At 28.5% G+C, this 24,026-nt stretch overlaps 1 protein-coding gene across 11 annotated transcripts; it reads right to left on the reverse strand.

Annotated features, from left to right (window-relative positions):
- Nucleotides 1-670: 670 nt before the first annotated feature.
- On the reverse strand, nucleotides 671-22,242 carry LOC123290386 (V-type proton ATPase 116 kDa subunit a1). 11 transcript variants are annotated; one of them, XM_044870542.1, is made up of 15 exons: nucleotides 21,983-22,242; nucleotides 21,648-21,824; nucleotides 21,437-21,565; nucleotides 10,480-10,577; nucleotides 10,072-10,113; nucleotides 6,019-6,145; nucleotides 4,883-5,059; nucleotides 4,607-4,819; nucleotides 4,255-4,545; nucleotides 3,487-3,830; nucleotides 2,306-2,433; nucleotides 2,010-2,236; nucleotides 1,204-1,390; nucleotides 968-1,139; nucleotides 671-905 (listed from the first exon to the last, which is right to left on the reverse strand). In XM_044870542.1, the coding sequence occupies exons 1-15, from the start codon at nucleotides 22,097-22,099 to the stop codon at nucleotides 797-799; spliced, it is 2,538 nt and encodes an 845-aa protein (XP_044726477.1). In that variant the 5' UTR covers nucleotides 22,100-22,242; the 3' UTR covers nucleotides 671-796. The 11 variants fall into 11 exon arrangements, with proteins under 11 accessions (XP_044726477.1, XP_044726480.1, XP_044726478.1 ...); XM_044870545.1 differs by having other exon boundaries at nucleotides 1,204-1,377; nucleotides 2,006-2,236; XM_044870543.1 differs by lacking the exons at nucleotides 10,072-10,113; nucleotides 10,480-10,577 and adding exons at nucleotides 14,894-15,024; nucleotides 16,350-16,358.
- Nucleotides 22,243-24,026: the final 1,784 nt, after the last annotated feature.

Here is a 24,026-nt window from a genome sequence, read left to right on the forward strand (position 1 = left end):
ACCAGAACGTAATTATACGACTTTTTTCATAATTTGATTATTATTATCGGTCCTATAGTTTAAAACTTCAAAAACAACGTAATCATCAATATAATATAATTATTAACAATAATCCGTTCATGTAAATGTAGTAGACCTTATGTTTACAGTACCAGTTGTGTAATTTTCGACAATATTTATTATAACATATTCCATACTGTCACTATCGACCAAACGAAGCAAAAACAATTTTATCAGCAAATCAATTAGCAATGAGAAATTGGATAAGTTTTTTTATCTCTAACCCCTTCGGTGTACACCGCTTAAGATACGACGTCCGGGTGATCATCAAAAATTTCGGATCGAGGAGGGGTGTGATTACTGCAATAACAATCGCCCCTTCCCCACCCTGACAAATTAAAAAAAAAAAAGTGTTTTATCGGCAAATCAATTTGAAAAACAACTTGGATTAATTTTTTTTTATTTCTGGAAAATCATAGTGGACTTTTTGAACACATTTTAAATTGCAGTTTATATCCACCACTTTTGAATTTTTTCAGTGATGTTATTACGCTTCGATCAGTTAAATGTTCTTATATTAATCCAAATTAATAATGACAAATTATAGCAATTAATTGAATTGCTTTACCATTTGAAGGGAATTTTGTATTTTCATAGAAAAACAATAATGTTATTGCATGCATTTCTAAATTTTATTAATGATTTTTTTCTACAACAACAACATTTATTAGTTGGCAAAAAAAAGTTTTCCATTTAGTATATTTTTTAAGGGTAACATAATACAATTTTTGTTAAATTATGGAGCTTCATCTCCAGTTGTTGAAGTTGTCTCTACAAGTTTATTAAAATCAAACGGTTGGAAAAGTACACCTGCACCTGTGTAAAATTTACTTTGGAACTCAACCCTAAAACAATAAAAAGCAATTAAAAAAATGTTATTATCATAATAAATTATTCATATAATTACCAGTGCAAACGTAATGTATGCAAAAATGCAGATAAACCTTCCATCAAAACTAGAATGGCAATGGTAAGAACCGCCCACATTCCAAATATAACCCATAACGCAACACCACCCAACCATCCTTGGAATCCTAGACCATTTTTCATAACCATAATCCATAATACTTCCGATAATTCTATGAAATAAACATTATATATTAATTTAAAACAGCATTAGTTACTCATTTAATTTCAACTTACGAGCATGAGCTAACGACAAGGCCCATAAACGGAGGTATGAAGCAGTATGAGAAACTGACCCAAGAACGTATTCAATTGTATGGATACCTTGATGAATAAACATTTCACCGACGTCATGCTCTTCACCATGAGTTGGGGCTACTTGTGAATTTTGATCTTCGGCATTTATATCTACTTCGTTATTTATCTAAAACAATTTCCGTACAAAACATAATTAGATAATAATGATAGAATGAACAAGTATATATTTATTATCTGTATTGGGAAATCTATCGGAAGTAGGTTTTGGATTGGTGAAAGAAGAGGTAGTATTTTAAGATTATCTTTGCGTTAAGGACACTCGTTTACTAACCTGTTTTGCTATGTGCGTTAATTAGGAAACAGTAAATTTTAAATAATTTTAAATGAATAGAAAATTGAAAATTTTTTGTCATACTGTTAAGTTTAAATAATTAATAATTGGTAAAAATTTCAAGTATGGTTGTTTTCGATTAATCTCATAGTAACCTTGCTTTATGTCACTTTTTAAACTTAAAATATTAATTCGTCAACAGTACATTTTTTGTCTTGAATCATTCAAATTTTTATATTAAAACAATTTTTTTATTTCTCTATTAACAAGTCTCATGAACCAACGTCCTTAAATAGTGTTATAAACAGAAACACTTTGAATGAAACATTGATCTTGGTACCTCTTTATAATGCAATTTCCTTTTAAAATTTACAAACAGAAATATGGTTCAGCAGGGTATTTATTAGCTCAATTTAACATTTCATGCATTTTATCGAACAAAAACCATACATACCGATTGATGTTTATTTTGATGTTTGACTATATACCATGGTTTTGCGAATAACATGACTGGAATACAGCAAAACGCGATAACGACAAGTAATTTTTGTATACCACTTTGACCTGGATAGATTGGGTCACTACAAGCTTTTTCTGGAGTATCGGGTTTAAACAATACCATATTGATGAATGTAATTAAAATAGATGGAGCGCATCGAGGGCTAACCGGAAGATAGGTTGCTAAAATATAAATAAAATTCAATCAATTTTGGAACTTTTTCAGTAAATATTTATTTTTCTCCTACTTACGATCGTTTGTTGGATAGTATTTAATCCATTTAATGAACATTAATAAGACCATATAAACGAATAAAAAGCATAAAAATATAATTTGGGGAATGAATTCGAAATAAATACTGATTGTGTTCTTGAAATATCTAAAAAATAACAGTTTAGTTTAAAAAAGAGGGGACAAAGACTGCAAAAATAGTTAACTTCGATGTTTAAAAACACAATATCACCCTTGCCTAAAATCATTCAACTATTGGCAAATATAAAAAAACATTTACTTTTTAGTGTTAAAATAATAAATATCTGGATACCTTTGCTCGGTATTCTTAAAAAGACACAAATTTTATCACTAATAGAAGACCGTTTTAAATGTCTCCACACAAATACCAATTTGAATGTCACGGTAATGTATTTTATTTCATTAACTACGATATACACCAATAGATGTCAGGAAGAGTTATAATTTGCATTGTATTTCATTAACTACGATATACACCAATAGATGCCAGGGAGAGTTATAATTTGCATTGTATTTCATTAACTACGATATACACCAATAGATGTCAGGAAGAGTCATATTTTGCGATGTATGTTTCAGTTTACATGAAAAAACGAATAAAACGACGTTTTTTTAAAATGAAACCTTGTTAGATCGACTTATCGCCCCAAAACACCCCTACATACTCATTTTCATGAAAATCGTTGGAGCCATTTCCAAGATCGTTGATATATATATATATATATATATACAAAAATTGCTCGTTTAAATATACAAGATTTAAAAAAGTTTCTAATGCCATACTGGTGATTCAAAATTTTTTTCTAGATCTTAGAAGCAAGTGTCAAATGCTGATCTATTTGAAGAGCAAAAAAGACGTACGTGTATACCACGGTGCGTTGAAAGCTTTTAGGTTCCTTACCAAATAACGCCGTTTGACAAAAAGAAGATATTTGGTATTTCTTTATTATATTAGTTTTTTGACATTTATTATTATATTATTTATTCTAAACTCTGTATTTCTTAAAAAGAATAACCAAAATGCAGTGTCTGTGAATCCTCATCAGATGAACTAACAAAATATATTTCGGATAACCGGGATAAGTTATTGTTATGTTAGTGAAATGGACTTTTTAATCGACGAGTCAGCTATTTTTAAGTCACCACTTAAACTATAAATTAGTATTATGCTTTACTTTACCTGAAATTCACTAAACTTAAAAATACACCGAACAACATTTGGGAGACACCAAATATAATTGAAATTTTCATTTTGTATGCATTTTGAAAGATAATCTTGTTTGACGCCAATTGCCATACTGGATCCATTCCAAATGGATATGGATATTGTAGATAATCAGTAACTGGATCCAACTGTAGATCTTTGTTTTCGAGAATTGTTGATACGTTATATGAGGCTCTCCAATTACTTCCAAATACATTTAATGATTTAGAAAATACGTCATTATAAATTAAGCCAGTATAACAACTGAATATTCCCATCAAGAAAATAATATAACGTCCTCCGAAGAATATGTTCCATATCTTAAAAAATATTAAGTTAATCAGAAGAAATCTAAAGACAAAATTACACAACCTTTATGTATGTACATACTATACTACAATGCACTTTAAGTTTTATATAAAATCGAATGGAACACATGCGTGCGTTTTATTTTCAACGTTGTTTCCAACTTTTCCTAGTTACTCAACACACGTTGAGTAATTAGGAAAAGTGAGCCGGATACGTTTTCCCGCCAGCTAGTATAAAAACTATTTTATAAACAGCTATTGTCATTTTTATTATTAGACGGTTTATTTTTTCATAAAATAGTCAAAATGAAACTTGGGTCTTTGAGCTATTGAAAGCTTGAAGATCCGGCATAAGTTTAATATCGATTTACGTAGCAACAAAAAAATTATCATTACACACTGTCTACAAAAATATGAAATTTATTTATAATCTTACTTCGCTTGTTGATTTTTGGGCAGCTAAGGGTTTTTCTTTAAGAACCATCCAAGCAGCAAACAGCAACATAATTAAGCCATGGCCAAGATCACCAAACATAACAGCAAATAAAAATGGAAAACTGATGATTGTATATGGAGTTGGATTCATTTCCCGGTATGAAGCAACACCGTACGCGTCAATTAATGCTTGGAAACCTGACGTGAATTTATTAGTACGGTTATACGTTGGTGGATCTTCGTATGTGCCCATTCGATTTAAAATCGGCGGTACAGAACTTCCACTCCGTTCCTGAATAATTAAATGTATATTAAATATTATTTAGAATAGATATTAAATTTCAGATACGAACAGTTCCTCGTCGTAAAGCCAATTGAATTGTTTCTAAATCCAGTAATGGGACCCAGCATTCAGCAATTAAACATTTTTGAGTTACATCCAAATTAAAGAAATTTAGTGTATGATAAATCGCTTTGATTTTGCGAACTTTAATGAACCAATTTTTAATGTTTTTAGCAGCAGCTACTAATACACGATGACGATGGTCTTGAGTTTGTCCCAAAACCTAAAAGACAAAAAAAATAAATATCGAAAATTTTTACTTAAAACTACGTATTTTAATACCAACCGTATTTAAATCTTCAATACGTGTCATGACACCCATAGCCATTTCACGGCGATCAGCTGGTGCTTCTGGGCATGGATATAAAGTTGCCCGAAATCCTTCACATATTTTTTTAACACGAGATTTCAACTGATCTCCTTGGAAGAAAATAATAAATACGGACTTGAATACGTTGTCACCCTAAAATAGGTATTTTTATAAGACATCTTAATCTGAATATTAATTTATAATTGGTGTTATTAGTTGTTAGGTTGACACAGACCCAGGCTTACGCGCGTGAACTTTACTGTCCTAGACTTAACAGAGTTGGCACTATAAGTAGTTTTAGCAACTTCAAACTATACCATTTTTTAAAGTAATGTGTATTATATGATTTTATAAAACAGAAAAATATAACATTTATATAATATGAGGTAAACGTTAATCTCTATCCTCCCAGTGAACATTTTTCTACCAGTTTCCACTTTTTTACGTAAAAAATAATATAAATATGATGTATATGTTACTTTGCAAGATAGCACTTCCTTCATATTCACATCATGTCATTACGTAAAGTAGTGGGAACTTGTAACATTTGTATGAGTGACTCATTCAAAAATTCCTGATGCTTACCTATTTTCCAGTATAATTTTTACTTTTCCCTGACTTTTTTGAGTACCCCAAAATCACAAACAAATTTTTGTTTTGGAATTTGATAAAATTCGATATATAAAGTAATTCTGACCCAAAAAATACCAGAAGTTATCACTTGACTTTACGTTCTCCATCAATTTCCGATCAATCATATTCCCTGATAGTTTCATATTTTTCCGTTTTGTGGACACTATTGTATTGCATAAACTATTTTAAAAAATCATATTGTATGAAGTTACTAAATTTTCTACCAATAGCGCTAGTTCTGTGCTGCACTTCGATCGCAGCAGAAATATCATTGATTTGATCATTATTTATTGCATACTGTACAATTGTCCGATACATTATTCTATGAAATTGTGTATTTGAGATATTGTACAGATTAATTATCAGTTACAAGTTCACTGATGAGAGTGAAAGTGGCGTACCGTGAACTCAAGGAGTATCAACAGAGATCGTGAAACTACGAGCCGGGTCAATCTAGCACTAATATTTAGAGAACTTACTGAAGATGGATCTTCAAGGGGAGTTTCAATTTCAGCTTGACGTAAGAATACATTTCCACGGCAGGCACGCCATAACATACGTTCAAAGGCTGGTAAGCGCTCCCGTAAAATAACTCCAGCAACAAAACTAATTACGCGTAAACATTAAAATTATTAGCTTACATTTAAATAGTAATCATTTTCTAATATTCATATCAAACGCCATTTACAGTATTAAGGCCAAGAAAATGATCAAATGAATTAAAATAAGTTGAAAATAAAAGAAACGTTTTGATATGAAAGAGTTTTTTAATGATATTCATGAAAAATTTATAAGGCGAATATCAATATTAAATATTTTACATATTTTGATATTCATCTTACGAATTGATGATGTTACATTATGAAACTTTCAGTTAGAAGGGTCAAACAGTCCTGCTTGTTGTGACTCTCTTACAAACACGTTAGTACCACGCAGTAAAAATACGTAGATTAAAATAACAATGAATGTTTTTTTAAAAGGCCAATAATTTTTATTTCTTGATAAGGAATTCAAATAATATAAAAAAACATAATTTCCAATTGATTGATATGAAAATGAAAAACATATTTTTCTTCTAACTGGAAATTTACATCAGCTAGAGTAGGCAGAAAACATCGCCGCTGCAAAAAGCTATTTTAATGGATAAATGGAAAAAATTAAAATATTTGATACTTCTTAACAGCTGCAAAAATATTTTATGATTTAAATACTATCATGCTTCAAAGGCGTCAAATTTATTTTAAAGGTTACCTGATTTTTGAGTACTTTTCATCTTATTAATTTTATACAAATGTACTTACAAGGAAGCAATTTTTTTTTGCATAAAGCTTAATCTACTAATATTTTAAAAAAAATAGACACCAGACCGTATTAATGCTTGGAAAAATTTTGTAAACTAACTAAAATACGCCATTGATAAATGCTTTAATTTATAACATTGAAAACAGACAAATCAATAATTATGCAAGATGTAAAAATAATAAAAGAAATGATTCGTTTCCGTTTCATTATTTTAAATAGCTTTCTTTTCAGCACTGAATTTTGCAATTAAGAGACTCTATTATCAGCGTTTAAGCAAAGAAACAATACTAATAAAAATATAATGCCATTGTTGAAATAGGCTTTTGCCCACTAATCGGTTGGATAAAAGTTTATAATGATTAATCATGTCAACGCTATGCAATCAATATTACATTTTAATAGAACGAATCAGGATACTTGATTACAACTGCTTAAACTTGCAAACACATAAATGATTGTATGCCAAGTAGTGATGTCATTCAAGACCGCAACGCTATATATTTTTCGAAATAAAATTTTAATTGGTTTTTGAAAATGCAAAATAAATAACGCAAATATATATTTGTTTTTAATAAGACTCTTTTGGTGTAAATCGGATACTAATGTAACGTATAAACCAATTTTTCAAATCTAGGACAAAAGCCTGATATTTTGACAATAAATCCAAATATAGTGTTTTCTCTACCAATACCGGTTTCTTTTTTGGCCACAGTGGCGCTAGAATCTTGAAATTGCAATCCAATAATGAATTCCAAATACCAAACTGATTTTAATTTTATATTATTTGCTGTCAATTTGCTATGCTTTATTCTGATTTATGCAGCAAAATATATATTCTACAAAATAAACCATTGAATCACTTCTTAGATTATCGATACGTTTTTGAATATACATTGTGTGTATAATAAACATTCTCGAAAAACATATTCCAATTTTCAGGTGTGTAAGATAGAAATGAACATTAAAATCACGGCTTAAGAGAAAATATTTTTTAGTATCGATTTAAAAATTTTGTTCGACGTTTAACCAGTAAAATTTAAATCCAGATTTAATAAGGCTCTAAAATACTGAAATTGAACTTTTCAGCTCTTTGTGAGTGTTTATTAAGTAAGATGCGTATATACTAAGCAGCCTGACCACAACAGAAAATCAGCCACTAGTTGGTTTTGAATCGAACGAGATTTTATCGTTTTAAAACGCAAAATACGCCTGACTGTTCCGATAAGTGAGAAGCTATTGAAAGGAACCATTTATAAATATTATCCTACTTCGACTGCAGCCATCTATGAATGCCTTGCAATCATACGTATTCTGTTAGTTGCTGCAGAATTCAGAAATTTTTTGCGAGTCAGTATGCGCTTTCCAATGAATTGTTTTATGTTGGATTAGCTGCTGAAACTGGAGTATTAGTGTATTCCTTGAACCTCTTTTATTCACTATTTGCTCGATAGCGATCAAAAAAATTGAACCAAACTACTACACTTTTTGGAAACTGTCATAATACCTAAATTAACAAATGGTATTTCAATAGAAAAACTAACTGAATATATTTTTTTTTTTTTGAATTTATACTTCTTTTGGATTGATGTGAAAAAATGACTGCATTAAACAAATAGATATATCAGTTCACTGAAAGTGGTTAGTTATGTTTTATTATACCATGGATATATGTAATATGCAAGGTATACTAAGTTTAGTCCCAAGTTTGTAACGCTTGAAAATATTGATGCTATCAACAAAATTTTGGTATATGTGTTCATAAAATCACCTAATTAGTCCATTTCCAATTGTCCGTCCGTCCGTCTGTGGACAGGCACGATAACTCAAACACGAAAAAAGATATCAAGTTGAAATTTTTACAGCGTACTCAGGACGTAAAAAGTGAGGTCGAGTTCATAAATGAGCAACATAGATCAATTGGGTCTAGACCTATGGGTCCGTAGGACCCATATTGTAAACCGTTAGAGATAGAACAAAAGTTTAAATGTAAAAAATGTTTCTTATCAAACAATACACAACTTTTGTTAGAAACATTTTTTCGTAAACATCACAGTTTGTCCGTGAGTGCAAATTAGGCGTAACTTGTATAGTAATTATTATATGAATTGTATATGTCTGTGCAATGTGATAGAGTAATCAACACTATTCATGCATGGTATTTCAACAATTAACTCAGTCAATTGTTTGTTTTCACTTGTTACTTCTTATAGTGAGAAAATATTGAGTAAAAAGTATTAAGTATATCGGTATATGATTAGATAGCTGGGGAAAACAGCTTCACTTTACGTAAAACAAAACAAGTTAATAGTATGTCAAACCAAATATAAATTTTAAATTAATTGAATAATAATTATTATTGACATTTAACAATGATTGATTAATGAAATAAGGTTATTTTGAATGCAACCAATAAGGAGAGAGAATTTTAACGATGCATTTTTATATTAAGTTGGTGAAATAGTTTGGAACAATATTTTGATGTTGAGCATATTTTGCCGTTTATTTATCGATCAATTTTAATAACTGTACTGACGAATTCACATCGCAGGCAACGGATGACGAACGACAATTGAATATTGACAAATTGCCCACTGAAGTCTATAAATTCAATATAATATATTCTAATCTTTTGCCGTTCTTCCAACAACATCATTTTATCCTGATAAACTAACGGATCATCTTAATCCGAATATAACAACACACACCTGAAAATTATCAAATAAACTGTATACATTTTATATATATTCAACAAGCGTGCTAAAAAATAGAGATTACATTAAACTTGAGTTCCAAAATGCATATCAGTGTACTGGTAAGTATAAATAGGTAGCAGTTGATTGGAGAATACTTTTTTTAACTCTTTATTTATTATCCTATCAACTGTTATCTTTCTGTACTAATATGTGTTTTGAAAGGCAAGCTAAAAGTATTTTAAGAATTACATAACTAATCGATTAAAGCATTCACCCAACAGCTTTATAAATATTATTTCTGCATACTCTAAAAATAAACAGCTGATAACAACAGGAAAAAATCAAATAACAAAACAACAAAAGAGAAAAAGCAAAAAAAAAAATGACACGAGACAAATGAAAGAAAATTAAAAAATCTAAAACTCGAAATGACAAGACAATATAGCTAATAATGCAATAATGTTTGGTGAATAAGTGTGTACTTTGTATAATAAATAAAAATAATTTAGTGCAAAGCTCTACAATTGCATTACTGACCATGGTAAGTAGTCCTCTGGATCATCTGACTTTTCCGGAAAACTGTTCAATGAAAAGTGTACAAATATATATATTGTGTGGAAAAATATAATTCTAAACACTAAATTTTTTTTAATTGAACAAATCCAATGGTTTTTCATCGACACCAGAAAAGATTCTAAGATGATTACAGGAAGTTAGAGACTCACTTTTATCACAAGAATTTTCAACAAAACAAAATTTCAAAAGCTATTAAGTGTAAAAAAATTTTTGGAAAAATTAAGTTGTTATCAATTTTCTATTAAAATGTTTTTTCTTTAACAAAAATAAAATATTAGTTACTGAGCAAAAATCTGTAAAATTATTTTGTATTAAAAAATTAAAATTAAAAAAATTAAAATAGTAATAAAGTATGGGGTTCATACATACCCCAACTGCACGGGGCCCAAAGTTGTCTGACGGGCAATTGCGTCGTCACTAATGAGTGCTCTGGTCATAGACTCAGTGGGGTTCACACCCCCATCGTGCTGCACGCAAGATAACACAAACACACAATTAGCATCAAGTTTGTTTTTTTTTTATTATACAAACTTTTGCTAATTTTTAAAAAAATTTTATTTGGTTTTAAATTCAAAATTTCCCCTTTAATAAGAATATTATTCTAGAAAAAATATATCTTAGTCTTTCATTTTTATCTTTTACAGAAATTGATTCACAATTGTTTCTTTATTTCGACTTCAACAGTTGAAAACAATGTTGTATGAAGTATTATTACTGAAGCTTTTTGAATAAACGACCATAGCTTACAGAGGTGGTGGGATATTTCGATACAAGAATTTTCACATCTAAGTTGATGATGTTTAATGTTACAGTTGGTTAGAGGTACATTCAGTTTTGCTCTAACTACAACAATTTGTTACAGAGAACAAATGCTTCGAAAAATGTTAGCGATAGAAAAAACTTGAAATTACAGAAACGTTTGTCATAAAAAATCTTCACTTATTTGAATTTTTTTCAAACACCCATCAGATTCGGTACAAATTCGGAACACTGCGGGTAATTTTTGTCGCGTGTATCTCTGAAGAGAGACGTTCCCAAAAGCATGTTCTTTATTGTAAAGTATTTGTTTTAACGTACCACCTCTTAAGTTTTATCAAATTTTACAAATTGTGAATTCTTGATAATTGATGAATATATTTATGGAATTAATCTTTGATTTACAAAATGAAATATTGTTTTTGATGAGGTAACGAATTTTTGATGCCTCTCAATGATAACAGTTTGGGGTAATACAAATTTTGAATTTAAAATTTAAATAAGCAATGATAAATACAGATATAAGAAAACAAAAAAGGCAAATTATGAATTGTTTAATATTTTAATACAGCTGAAAACTTTCAAAATTAAAAGTTCAAATTTTTAAGAAAATAATTAATGAAAAACAAAAATTTCATTTATTTTTAAAAGTTTTCAACTGTTTATAAATAATGATTTCAAAGGGGGATCAAAATAAAAATACTATAATTGGTTCTAATTGAATGATTGAAAATTGTCATTTTGAATCTACAATTATTAAATCAGACATAGAAATTTCGATATTCAATTAATGCCATCTATTTTTAAAATATTAAAAAAGCAAAATAAATAAATGTATTGGTGAAAAAATGTGTATTTGAGTGTAGTGCAAGAAATATGATATAAAAATATATTGGACGCTTCACATACGAAGCGATAATATCGCCGATAACTCATGTAAATTAGCAATCTGCCGGTTTTTATGTTAAGTAATGTAGAACAATACACTAATTATCACATGTAACCAGCGAGGGTTCGTGTCTATATTGCTTAAAATAAGACGGGACACATCGTTTATTTACACGATATCGTCGACATCGCTTCATTTGTGGAGCAGCCTTAGGTGAAGAGAATTTATATCACTGCTGAGATGATAAGATATATTATAATAAATAATTCGCAATTTTACATTGTGTCAACATTGATTTCAATTTAAAATCTCCGGGTAGACAATTCTATATTTGAATAAAAATTGGCATTATATGTCTCTTCCAATAAATAATATCTTATCTCCTCATCTAGTATTTTGTTTAACAACACAAAATTCACTTTTTAAGCACAAAATGATTCATCTAATTTAAAAACGGCTTGCAACGTAAAGGAAGTGTTTCACAGTGATATGAAGCTTGTAAGTAAAGCATAGAAGTGTTTGTAACACCACAAATTTTCGAAAAAAAAATTTATGGATTTTGATAAATGAAAGAACTAAGTGAAAAGCAAACAAAATTTTCAAAATATTTAATTAGGCCATGCAACAATCTAAATCAGTATTGCCAATCATGCAACTGTCATTACATAATATAATTAAACTTATGTATTTTATATACAATAAAAGTAATATACAAATGTATCAAAATATTATTCTTAACTTCCAGTAATGGTTATTTGTATCAACTATATTGATTTTGAAATAAATTTCAATGAAACTCGGAACGTAATACATCAACATTAGGAAATGAGCAATGCAAGATAAACTCATGACAATAAAATGAAATTATTGTGAATTTCATATAAAATGAAATTCTTTGAATTTCAAATGCCAAGAATTAGACACTTTTATGTGTAGTTAAATTACTTCTTCACAGAAGTAAATTTTTAACCACAATTATCACATGACTATAATTTTTCCAAAGTGAATCAGTTTATGTTGATTGACTTAAATAAATAAGTGATGACTAAATTTTTTGATCACAAACATCATATGAATGTTTTGTCATAAAACATCACATGTAAATTACGTTGTTGAATAAATTATCAATTTTATATTTTATTTTAATTAAATTATCACAAAAATAATATACAAAATTGAAAATAAATTTTTTTTAAACTATTTGCAGTTCAATTATTAATTTATTAGAGTGAATAAATTTTAAATTAAAAATTTACAGATTTCAAACGTTTAATTGGCACAGCGTGCCATGTTCGTGACGTAATAGGTTTAATATACCCAAGACTTTGTAAAATATAAACTTTTCACATCAATTTTCTTCTATTCATTATTATAATTATTATCATTTACTGTACCTACTGTTGCTAGATATCCGAATTTACACGTTATGCCTTGGCTTTAAAGGGTTCTTGTGAATACCTCGATTGACCCACGATAAGGATACTAAATGTCCTGATTTTGAAATAAGTGGTAACATAAATTTTTTAAACCGTAAAATATCGCAGTTTGTTAACATAATTAAACTTAACTAGTTAATTAATTTGGAAATAAAAGAATTTTAGCAAAACCACAGAGCGATTTTTAGTACAAGATAGAAAAACCTTCCAATTAACTCTTTCAAATAGCAAAATGTTGCTACGTCGTTTAAATTTACGCGCAGTGGAGATTCTATACAAAAATACAAAATTTTCTGGCTTATAACTGGCCCGAGGCTGACTAAGATTATTCCTTTTGGCAGGTAAATTTCGAAAGTGACCTTTAACGATATAAAAAGTTCTTTATGTATTAATATGATATGATATATACATATGAATATATTTTTGCTTCATTACTGCCCTCGCACTAAGATTTCGGAGAGGCAGTAAAATCTCTAAAACAATTATGCAAATTCTTACGTTACCCAGTTTTGATAACTTTTATTATAATACGTACACTCACTGTCAGAAAAAGTGCCACAGTTAAAACATTCTAAGCGTACGCATCATATGTTATGTTATAATAGTAACACTTAGAATGTTTTAAAACGAGCATTTTTTGTGACATTGAGTATACGTACATATTATATAAAAAAAAAATTTCCAATGAATGAATTGTATGCAATCTATGGGTCAAAAATTTTCATGTTTGGTCTAAGGATTCTCTAAATTATGTCATATTTATTTATTGATGAAATTCCAAAAATTCAATTAACGAGTTGAATTAGAAGAAGAATTTAATCGTTTCTAAGATTAAAATAATGTAAAAAAGTCCGCGCATAGTATATAATTAATTATCTATTTAACGTTAAAATTTATTTCAAAAAATCTATTGATACAAAATTTAAGTAATACAGACTCTTCCTCGTTCCTGAAAGTTAAATATAATTATTCGAATACATTCGTTATAAAATAATATTCCAAGTAAAATTTTTTGCTGTAAGAAAACGCTGTAAAAAATATATACAATATCATTTGAAAAAGATAAAGAATAGATTATGATATAAAGAACTTATTCTTCGGCCATTTAACATACATTGTTATTAATATTTCATGGGTTAAAAACGAAAGAAAAAAAAAAACAAAAACAAAAAACATAAAAACGTTGACACATAAGTAAATAGAAAATAAAATTCATTTAAATCAAATTTTCTTTTGTTTTTCTTTTAAATTTCTTTTTAGTTGGACATTTTTTTTAAATCACAAAGTTTATTCAAATTTTACCTTTTCAATAGGTCATAATTATTAGTGATATTATTAAAGTTTTCATTTACACTCAATGTAGTTATTTAAAAACAAATTTTTTTTAATAAATCATTTAGGAAGAAACAAAACTCAAAATTTATTTGAAAAAAAAAAAAAATTAAAAAGGGTTTGAATGTCCGCAGTTTCTTGCCTTAGGGGATTCCTGTATGCTTCTGTGTCGATATGAGAGTCGTATAAGTGCTGTAAGAAAAGTCACATCAATTTACAACAACAAACTATTTTGACCTAATGTTTGATGTCAATGGAATTTTGAAGAGAAAACCAAATGTAATTTTCCAAAAAAAAATTACATTTGCTTTATTAAATAAAATGTATAATAGGTACTAAGTATAAATAAAAACATCCTAAGGAAATTTACCCTAATTTAAGAGCTTGTCCGCCGGCCCTTAGGCCCTCTTCGCCCAATAATGTGACTTGCTCCTCCTCGCGTGACGGATCCGCCATCTGCGGGCGTCGTACATATTTTTGCCTTGGTTTAAATCCTTCAGCCTGGCAAATACCTCAAGAAATTTAAAATCCCACCCACATAATTATAGTAATATATACCCACCCACTTATAAATTCCAAACCCTGATCCATTTATGAATATTTTTTTGCGCCGTACGTTTGGTTGTGTGAAGGAATTTTTTAGGTATTTAAAAATTAATAATACTCGTAATACAGGTTAGGTAAATTTAAAATTAATAAAAATTTAAGTGCAGGATAGAAGAAAATAATTTTAAGGATCAGGGTGTGAAAAATAATAATAAACAAATAATAAAAATTAAAATCAGTTACAAAACCAACAAAACTCTACTAGTTAAATGAATTTAAAATTAGTATCTTCAAATTCGATTCTACAATTGAAGTCGTATGTCAGAAGCATACGCAATATATGTCAAAAAATGGCTTATACTGTGCATGCGTTTATCATGCGACATACGACTTACAATAGTAATAGTAATTTTTTAAATATTTTAAATTCATTTATAAATATTTTTTATAAAAATTTTTTTAAATAATATTAGTAAAATTAGATAAAAACTGAAAAACAAAGTGCTTAGTTTAATAGTTAACACTTCCGGAAACAAAACTCTATGGTAATCGTGCAATATCCTAGCATAGACTTGATGAAAAATATTTGATACATTCTAAAAAAATTTCATTACACGTTTCGGGTATCGATCCCCGGATCCCTCGCATGTTTAGCGAATGCCCTATTATTTAACCTTTGGAGTGAACCTGTGTTACGCCTAATTTTCACTCTCACGGACAAACTGTGATGTTTACGAAAAAATGTTTCTAACAAAAGTTGTTTATTTTTTGATAAGAAATATTATTAACATTTAAACTTTTGTTCTATCTCTAACGGTTTACAATATGGGTCCTACGGACCCATAGGTCTAGACCCAATTGATCTATGTTGCTCATTTACGAACTCGATCTCACTTTTTACGTCCTGAGTACGCTATAAAAATTTCAGCTTGATATCTCTTATCGTTTTTGAGTTATCGTGTTGACAGACAGACGGACAGACAACCGGAAATAGGCTAATTAGGTGATTCTATGAACACCAAATACCAAAATTTTGTTGGTAGCATCAATATTTTTAAGCGTTACAAACTTGGGACTAAACTTAATATGCTATGTATATTTCATATATACATGGTATAAAAATTGACAATAGTTAATGCGTGTTTCGCACACCAGAATCGAGTTACGTTTTTCTACGTATAACCTTATGACCAAAGATTATTGAAGTGATAACTTTTAAAATAAACATTTTTGTAAAGCATGCAATACTTAAAAAATAAAAATAAAACACAAATACCAACACCATAACGCTGAAAAAAAAATTAGTACAAATTAAAAAATAAACAATAATTAAAATTAATGACTTAACGCAAAAAAAAAAACCAAAATTAATTTAATTAGTATAAAAAAAATGTCAAAAATTTTAGCTGAATAAAATTAGTTAAAGAGGTAAAAATTAACACCTTTAGACACAACACAAAACCACTACCTTCTTACTTGAGAATCAAGGAAATTGGGATGCATAAATAGGATTTGATTTATGGGAATTTGATGATGACGGCAAACAAAAAAAACATAAACATGAAGCTTGCTTTCATTGTATTAAAATCCAGATTTTTTTAAAAATATATAGTTTCGCACAGTTAATTAATATGAAGAGAGGTGATTGATGCCAGGCTGTAGTTTTTATTTATGGTTCTATACATTTGATTAATATTATTAAAAAAATTTTATAACTAAAGATATTATTATTCAACAAAAAAAAAATGTTTCGTTCCAACTGTCTTACGACTGTTAATTTCTATTATTAGTTGAAAAATTAGATTAGTTAAAAAAATATATACTACAAAACACAAAAAGAGGAATTGTTCATATTGCAATTTTGACCTTGTGAAAATAAATGATTCTATTATACTCCGAGGTGATTATTTTTTATTGTTAGTTATATTTGGATACTCAATTACATTATGAACAATTTAACATAGTAGACCTTTGATAGCTATAGAATTTATTCGATATGGAACAATACATTTAAGGTTTCTGAGAGAAAGTACAATTATACCTTTTACCTTAGTTTCTTCATCGTAATAATTTTCCAAAATCTTTCGAGAAGGTAGATGTGATACATCAGCAACAGTACACGCAATTTTCGGCATTAAAAATATAGAATCTGCCTGAGTCGAAATTTAAACTTTATAAAATTTGTGACACTCAAAATTACAGTACAGAGAAATACTATTTGCGCAGGAATAATCTCTTGCAAGCCAAGTATTCGCTACAAGATTTTTGCTAAAAATTGGTGGATGTAAATTGTGATTTATGAAGGACATATTGTTTTTAAACAAAAATTATACAAGGGTATAATTAAACTAGAATTATTTTGATGTTTCTTTAACACCAGTTGGGTATAAGTTTTACCTCATTTAAATTTTGCTTCGGAACTAGAAGTTATGGTTTTACTCAGTAGATTGCCGTACAAGGTAGTCACCGACACTTTATTTATGCCTATTTTAACATTTTATCATATCGACAAAAGTATAATCTTTCGTAGCTTTTTCCGACATTAGAAGCGTTGCTATACGAACTGAGGAATTTTTATTTCAGAGAAAAGTATAATTTTTTTAGCTAATATGATGGCTTAACAGATTGAGAAGAAATTGAAACAATAATTTATCAATCTTCAAAGTCAGATTACATCATATTATACAAAATTTATTTAAATTAACTGATAACAGATTATAAGAAAAAGGCAAAAATTCCGTACTATGAAAGCTCTACTACAAATAAATAATATATCTTCCAAGTTGATTTGACCCTTTGTGTTAAGTCAAATTTAAAAAAAAAAAATTAAAAAACCCTAAATTTACAATTTTTTTACAGTTTCTTTTAATTTAATTGTAAAATTATTATTCTTAACCATAAATCAAATAAGTGAAATATAATAAAAACGTGATACTTAGTAGTCCGTGTTTACTTTATTTAATTAATTACGTCATAATCATTTATTTTAAGTATTCATCTCATTGTTACTTTTATTTAAGTTTGTAGAGTTGCGGAAAAATTATATTTCAATGTTATTTGATTTAGGTAACTTTGTAATTTATTTTAATAACACGAATTCATAGATTTACTAATATACAATACTAGAGAGTTGTTAAAATATTATAACTATATAATACTAGACAACGACGAGGGTATTCGCAATCAAGATCGTACATTATATAAATAGAGAAGTGATACGACCGAAGTTACAAAATTATAAAATTATATAAATAATACCGATTCTTAAAACACAAACGCCGCATTTTACGTTAAAGATAATTTTTTGTTTTCTAATAGGGTAACCCTACAAGTTTAAGCATCCGGGAGTACTTGTACAAGATAGGTATGGTCAAGGTATAATGGGAGACGTTCTGAAGATATTTTCGCAATTTCAAGGGCTTTAATAAGCAATTTTGTTGCAGATATCACTGGGCACTGGTTTGGGCCTTCCAACGCATCACGACTACTACAGAAACAGACAAGACGAAAAGGAGGGGACAATAACTCTCTTGAATCACCTATTCTTTAAGGAACTTTCCGATATGAAGCCTGTTGACGACAAAACAATCTTGCTGTTCTTAAACAACTTCAAATGGTTCATGGGATTAAGACTGGTAAAGACCCAGGCTTGCATCTTGGATATCACAGCGGATCTTATTGTCTAATTATATCTGTCTAAGAAAGCCATTATAACTAAAATTAATCTAATCTTACAAATTCTAAAAGCTTCTCGTTAAAAATGTCTTGGTAATTTAATTACTCAATCTCAGATTATTTACCAATTCTTTATGTCAATCGAATTTATTGTTTTATTAGCCTGAAGAAATCGAATATCGAGTCTACATAAGAGTCAGGCAGTAAAAAGACAGTTCGCTTAAGAATTATCGTGCCCATTTGGTTAACGATGAAATTACGATAGGAAGATAAAACAAAGGTTGCAATCACCATCAATAATACTAGAAAAAGTTATCAAATAGCACTATACATATGTGGAATTAAGAGTAAAGATACAGTTTGTGAGAATTTCGAAAGAAAATGCTTGTCATATATTGAAGTAAGATTTGGATAAAAAAACCTAATAACCACACGTTGGGTATAATCCTTGCTCATTATCAGTTTAAGCGAAAATAAGTCAAAATACCTGTGGACTGTCTTGAAAAATCAAAAACAATAAAGGAAGCATAGTACAAACCATTTCATTGAATGAGATGGGCGCATCACGTTAGAAATGAATTTTATCGAAAATGAAATCAAATTTGACAAAATACTTATTTCTAAGTTGGGTTAACTTTTCAAAGTAGCCTCATATAAAAAATTTATTAAATTAAAAAAAATACTAAACTTCAATAGAATTCCGCCCACTATTTTCGTATGTTCAAACAAATTATCTAAGCTTGCCAAAAAATTAAATTTCAACAAAAAAAAAAAAAATTATATGAATACCCCTCTTTTTTCAAATAAGTGAGTGATTGTCTAGTATCAATATGTTAAATCTATGATAGCCAAAAATAATTCTAGAAAAAAATATTGATGCTGTATTTACGTAAAAGCAACACGATTATTATTATTTAGGTTATATATTTTATACTCGGCGGAATACGGCATATGCACAATTTACAACGTGCAATAATAATGTTTAAACGAGCCACAGCCAACAGAGCGAGTGTTATTTTCACCACCACTGTTTTGATACACCCACTCTGTGGTACTTACAAAAATGTGATCAAAGATAATGAATTCTGTATAGAATCAGTACATCGTGTGAACATGATGTTGCCCAATGATGGATCCTTTATTAATCAAAATTTTTAAAACATTCAAGGAATGTATAAGTACAGCATGTATAAAAATATGTGTCCATAACTTAAGGGGATTTACTCTTGACATTAAAACATTATAAAAAGTTCTTGTGAACATGGGCCCTAAAATTTTCATTTAAAATTTTGTTATATCTTTTTTTTGGAACATTTTTATAAATAGAGTAAAGCTTTATTTATAAACAAATGTTTCTTTTAACAATATAAAAAGTATTAATGTGAATTATTTCTATAAAAAAATCCACGGATTCACATTTGTTACGGCCATGAAACCGAAGGAGGCTGTTTTTGGGCTAATGTTCACACTATTTTTTTTAAATGTTTTGATGTCAATAAGAAATTCATAAGGTTATGGGCATAGGTTTTTATATGTCCTGTATAATAAGAAATATTTTAGAAGCAAGTTTTCATACTTATTCGATGTAACTGGTTTATAGTTATAAAAATCAAATTGGGAACATTTCTTGCTTTTAAAATATCTACTATTAAATTGGTGTCTTTAAAAATAATCTATAATTACTAACAACATGCAAATTGTCAGAGTGAACCAATCATAAGATAAAGGCGTCCATTCCTTTCTCTTTTAACTAAAATGCGACTTTATATAAAAATAAAATGTAGCCTCTTTTTTGAAATTAACTTTTTTGATCTAAATTTTCAAAATAATTGTTTTAAGATTTGATCACCTTTGAAATTCATGTCTAGTAAAAATGAAACTAGTTCGATTTTTACTCTAATTTCAACGATTTAATTTTCTCCAGTAGAATTTTTAAACAATCAAAAGTTTTGATCTTAAAATGGTAAAGCTTATCAGAGGGTTAAAAAGTCAATCAATAAATAAATCTCTACCATACTTTCACATACTATCACTACGCATATATTCGTTGCGTCCCAGTAACACTTGCTATAGGGGTATAAAGTAGCTAAATCATAGATTTTAAATGATTTTGGAAATTTCAAAGACGAATCTGTTAGAATTGTATTACCTACACTTTCAAAAATATTTTTTTAAATCAGTGTTTTGGTTCACCCTGTATTTAACATTTATAAGTAAATAGTAAAGTAAAATTTGATTTATATTACTAAAATTAAGATTATAAAAACATTACGTAAATACATCATCAGATACGAGCTTTGAAACCAATTGTTTATAGTTTATTTCATATATTTATGAAACCATGCATTCACCCGTAGTTAAAAAGTAGACTGCCAGTGCAAATAATTTTATTAAGTATTAATTATAACATTATTTTATTCGTTTTTTTATTGAAAAATGGAATCAATTGCCATGCTTAGTGTAAAAAATAAAAAACACCACCATTTTCCATCATTAAAAATAATTTACGTCTAGTTTCCAAGTCTGAATTATTAAATTATTCTCTTTTACTATTTTTTTTCTCAAAATTTAAATCGGTAACACTAAATTCAGTGCTGCCATCATGCGTTTATTTTTTCAATCATTCATAGTATGAAGAGAATAATAGATTTTTTATTATAATAAATAAAATTATATATTTTCAAAAACTTACCTCGTCGAAAAATACTTGAGTTTTACGTAAAATATGTTTTAGTTCTGTCAGTTCCAGATAATTCCGCTTCAAAGCCTCTGCATTTTGATTTACTTCACGTAATTCATTTTCTAATTTTTCAAAAGTCGCCTTGCAAGGAAAAAAATAGAATAATGGAAAATTTAGTATATTTAAATTAGTGAGCACATTTAATTATACAATGGAAACTTACTTCAAGATCAATCATCTCTCTTGGTTGAGGCGCCTCAGGATTTTCGCCGGTATCCAACATTGGAATACCATCTTTTTTAATTTCTCGTTCCAAGTAACGTAATTTCCTTTCCATTTCATCACAGCGACGAACTTCGTTAACAAATTTTCTTTGAAATGCATTGACATCAGGATTTAACTAAAGAAAATAAATGCTTTTAGTTTTTCAATTCAATTTAAGGTCATTATGGATTACAACAACAGCGACAGATATTGAACTTAAACAAGATTCTTGGGTAATTAAAGATTTATTAAATACATTAAATTATGTTTGAAGAATTGAAAATTTTTACTTACATCACGAAATTGTACTAGACCTAATTCTCCCAATTCAGACACGCAAGCATATGCAGCCTCACTTTGCAAAAACAACTGACATAATGCCATTTCTTCACTACGGAATAAGGACCCCATTTTGATGGGATTTCTTAACTAATTACTTCTAAATTAAACCTATTATTTTTTGTTGAAAGAGAGCCTTTTATCAAACTAAAATAAATTTGAACACATCAAATTATAACATTTCACCATACAAATATATGTCACTGGCACTACTACCTACTTTGTAATAAATGTATTGACTAGACAATCTTGTTGAGTTTGCGTGAAATCCAACTCTATAATATAGTCCGGTGGTTTAAGGTGCTTTGTTTTACCAGTTTTACCAGACCTATTTCGTCGACAGACTACTGACGTATCTACTAATAATACATCTGAGTATTACTAATTTCAAGATTTTAAAATGTAATTTAAAGTTCCACCCCGATACTTTTTGGATTAAATTTCCAAAAATAATTATTAAGTTCAGTTTTGATGCTAAATGCATTATTTTTATGGCAAGCGTACGTAATCTGATTTTACCATTGCTTCAAACATGTTTAGTAAACACAGTTTTTAGTTTCAAATTAAAAATTTAAATAAATAATTCCTTTTTAATTAAGGAACAATCTTTCAAAATGGACAAAAATGTAAATTGGAAGTACCTTTTTTCCTGAAAATGAATCAAAAAACGAGATAGTCAACTATGTTTGGCTAGTGGTAGAAGCTTGAAACCTCAAGTAAGGTATTTTTTATTTAAAGTTTGTTTATTATTTAATATGTAATAATAAAAATAATCATTGGCTTAATTTAAAAATCTTTCTGTGGTCCGCTCAAAATAATGTTTTTGCGTAAACTTATTCAAAGACAAAAAAAGTAAAAAAAAGAAATATTTCGGCATCTAATAATTAACGCTATATATACATTAAAAAACGATTTTTAGCCAATATCTCGGAAACCATTTACTTAATGAAAAATAGGTACAAACAAAAATTGTTGGAATTTTTTTTCATAAAACAAATGTGGATTAAACAATTTCGATATCTATAGCCGTTTTCAAAACGAATTTATATATATTTTTTGTTAATTATTCAATCATTATCTTCGAATTATGTGTAAAAAGTCTTGAATTTGGTTACTCGGGAATTGTTAATTAGCATTTAAATAAATATATATATTTGGCAAAAAACAGGGCCTAAACCCAATCGAACATTAACCAGACATAAGCAACCGGACGAATAATTTTTTAATTCTCCGGACTAGAAAATGTGTATTGATCAGTCATGTGATTTGATTAAACAAGGTTGCAATATGTTACTGTATGAATATAAAAAAGAGAAATAAATACACAACTTTTGGAATCAATATTACCAAACAATTAAAAAAAAAACTCAGAAGCAGCAGAGCTCCATCACTAGGGGCATATTTTCTCCTCAATAGATACTTCTTCCTAACTAGATGCTTTTTGATTAGACCTTTTCAGTTCAATTACGATTCATTATTGTTTCGGACAGACAGTAAAGTTGGATAAAGATACAATATATTTGTTATTCATTTTATCACATTAGTTTTTTAACAAACTGTCCGAAACAAAAGATAATCACTTTTAAAATGAAAAGGTCTCAACTTTTTATCACGTGAAATACTTACCTAAAATAGTACGAATGGTGATTGAGGAGTTGACACGACGAAAAGTATTTCATTTCCTTATCATCAGCTAAAATCACAAACTAATTTTTTACCGGAACAGCAGAATAATTCTTTCCAATTTCATCTTCCCTTAATTCTTATCAGAAAAAAGTTGCGTTCACTTTTCAGTGACCTTTAAAAGTTGCGTTCACTTTTCAGTGACCTTTAAAAGTCAAGGTCACCCTTGAGAACTTACACAAATCCTTTAGCTGTATCTTTTGAATTTAACTTGTCTTTCTAAAATCATTAGTTTCTTAAATGGATTTAAAATACAGCTCTCCCCCCTGTTTACCTTCGATACATTGCATAAGTCTATATTTTCGGAAAAAATATG

This window comes from Chrysoperla carnea, chromosome 1 (genome assembly GCF_905475395.1).
Source record: "Chrysoperla carnea chromosome 1, inChrCarn1.1, whole genome shotgun sequence".
NCBI lineage: Eukaryota > Metazoa > Arthropoda > Insecta > Neuroptera > Chrysopidae > Chrysoperla > Chrysoperla carnea.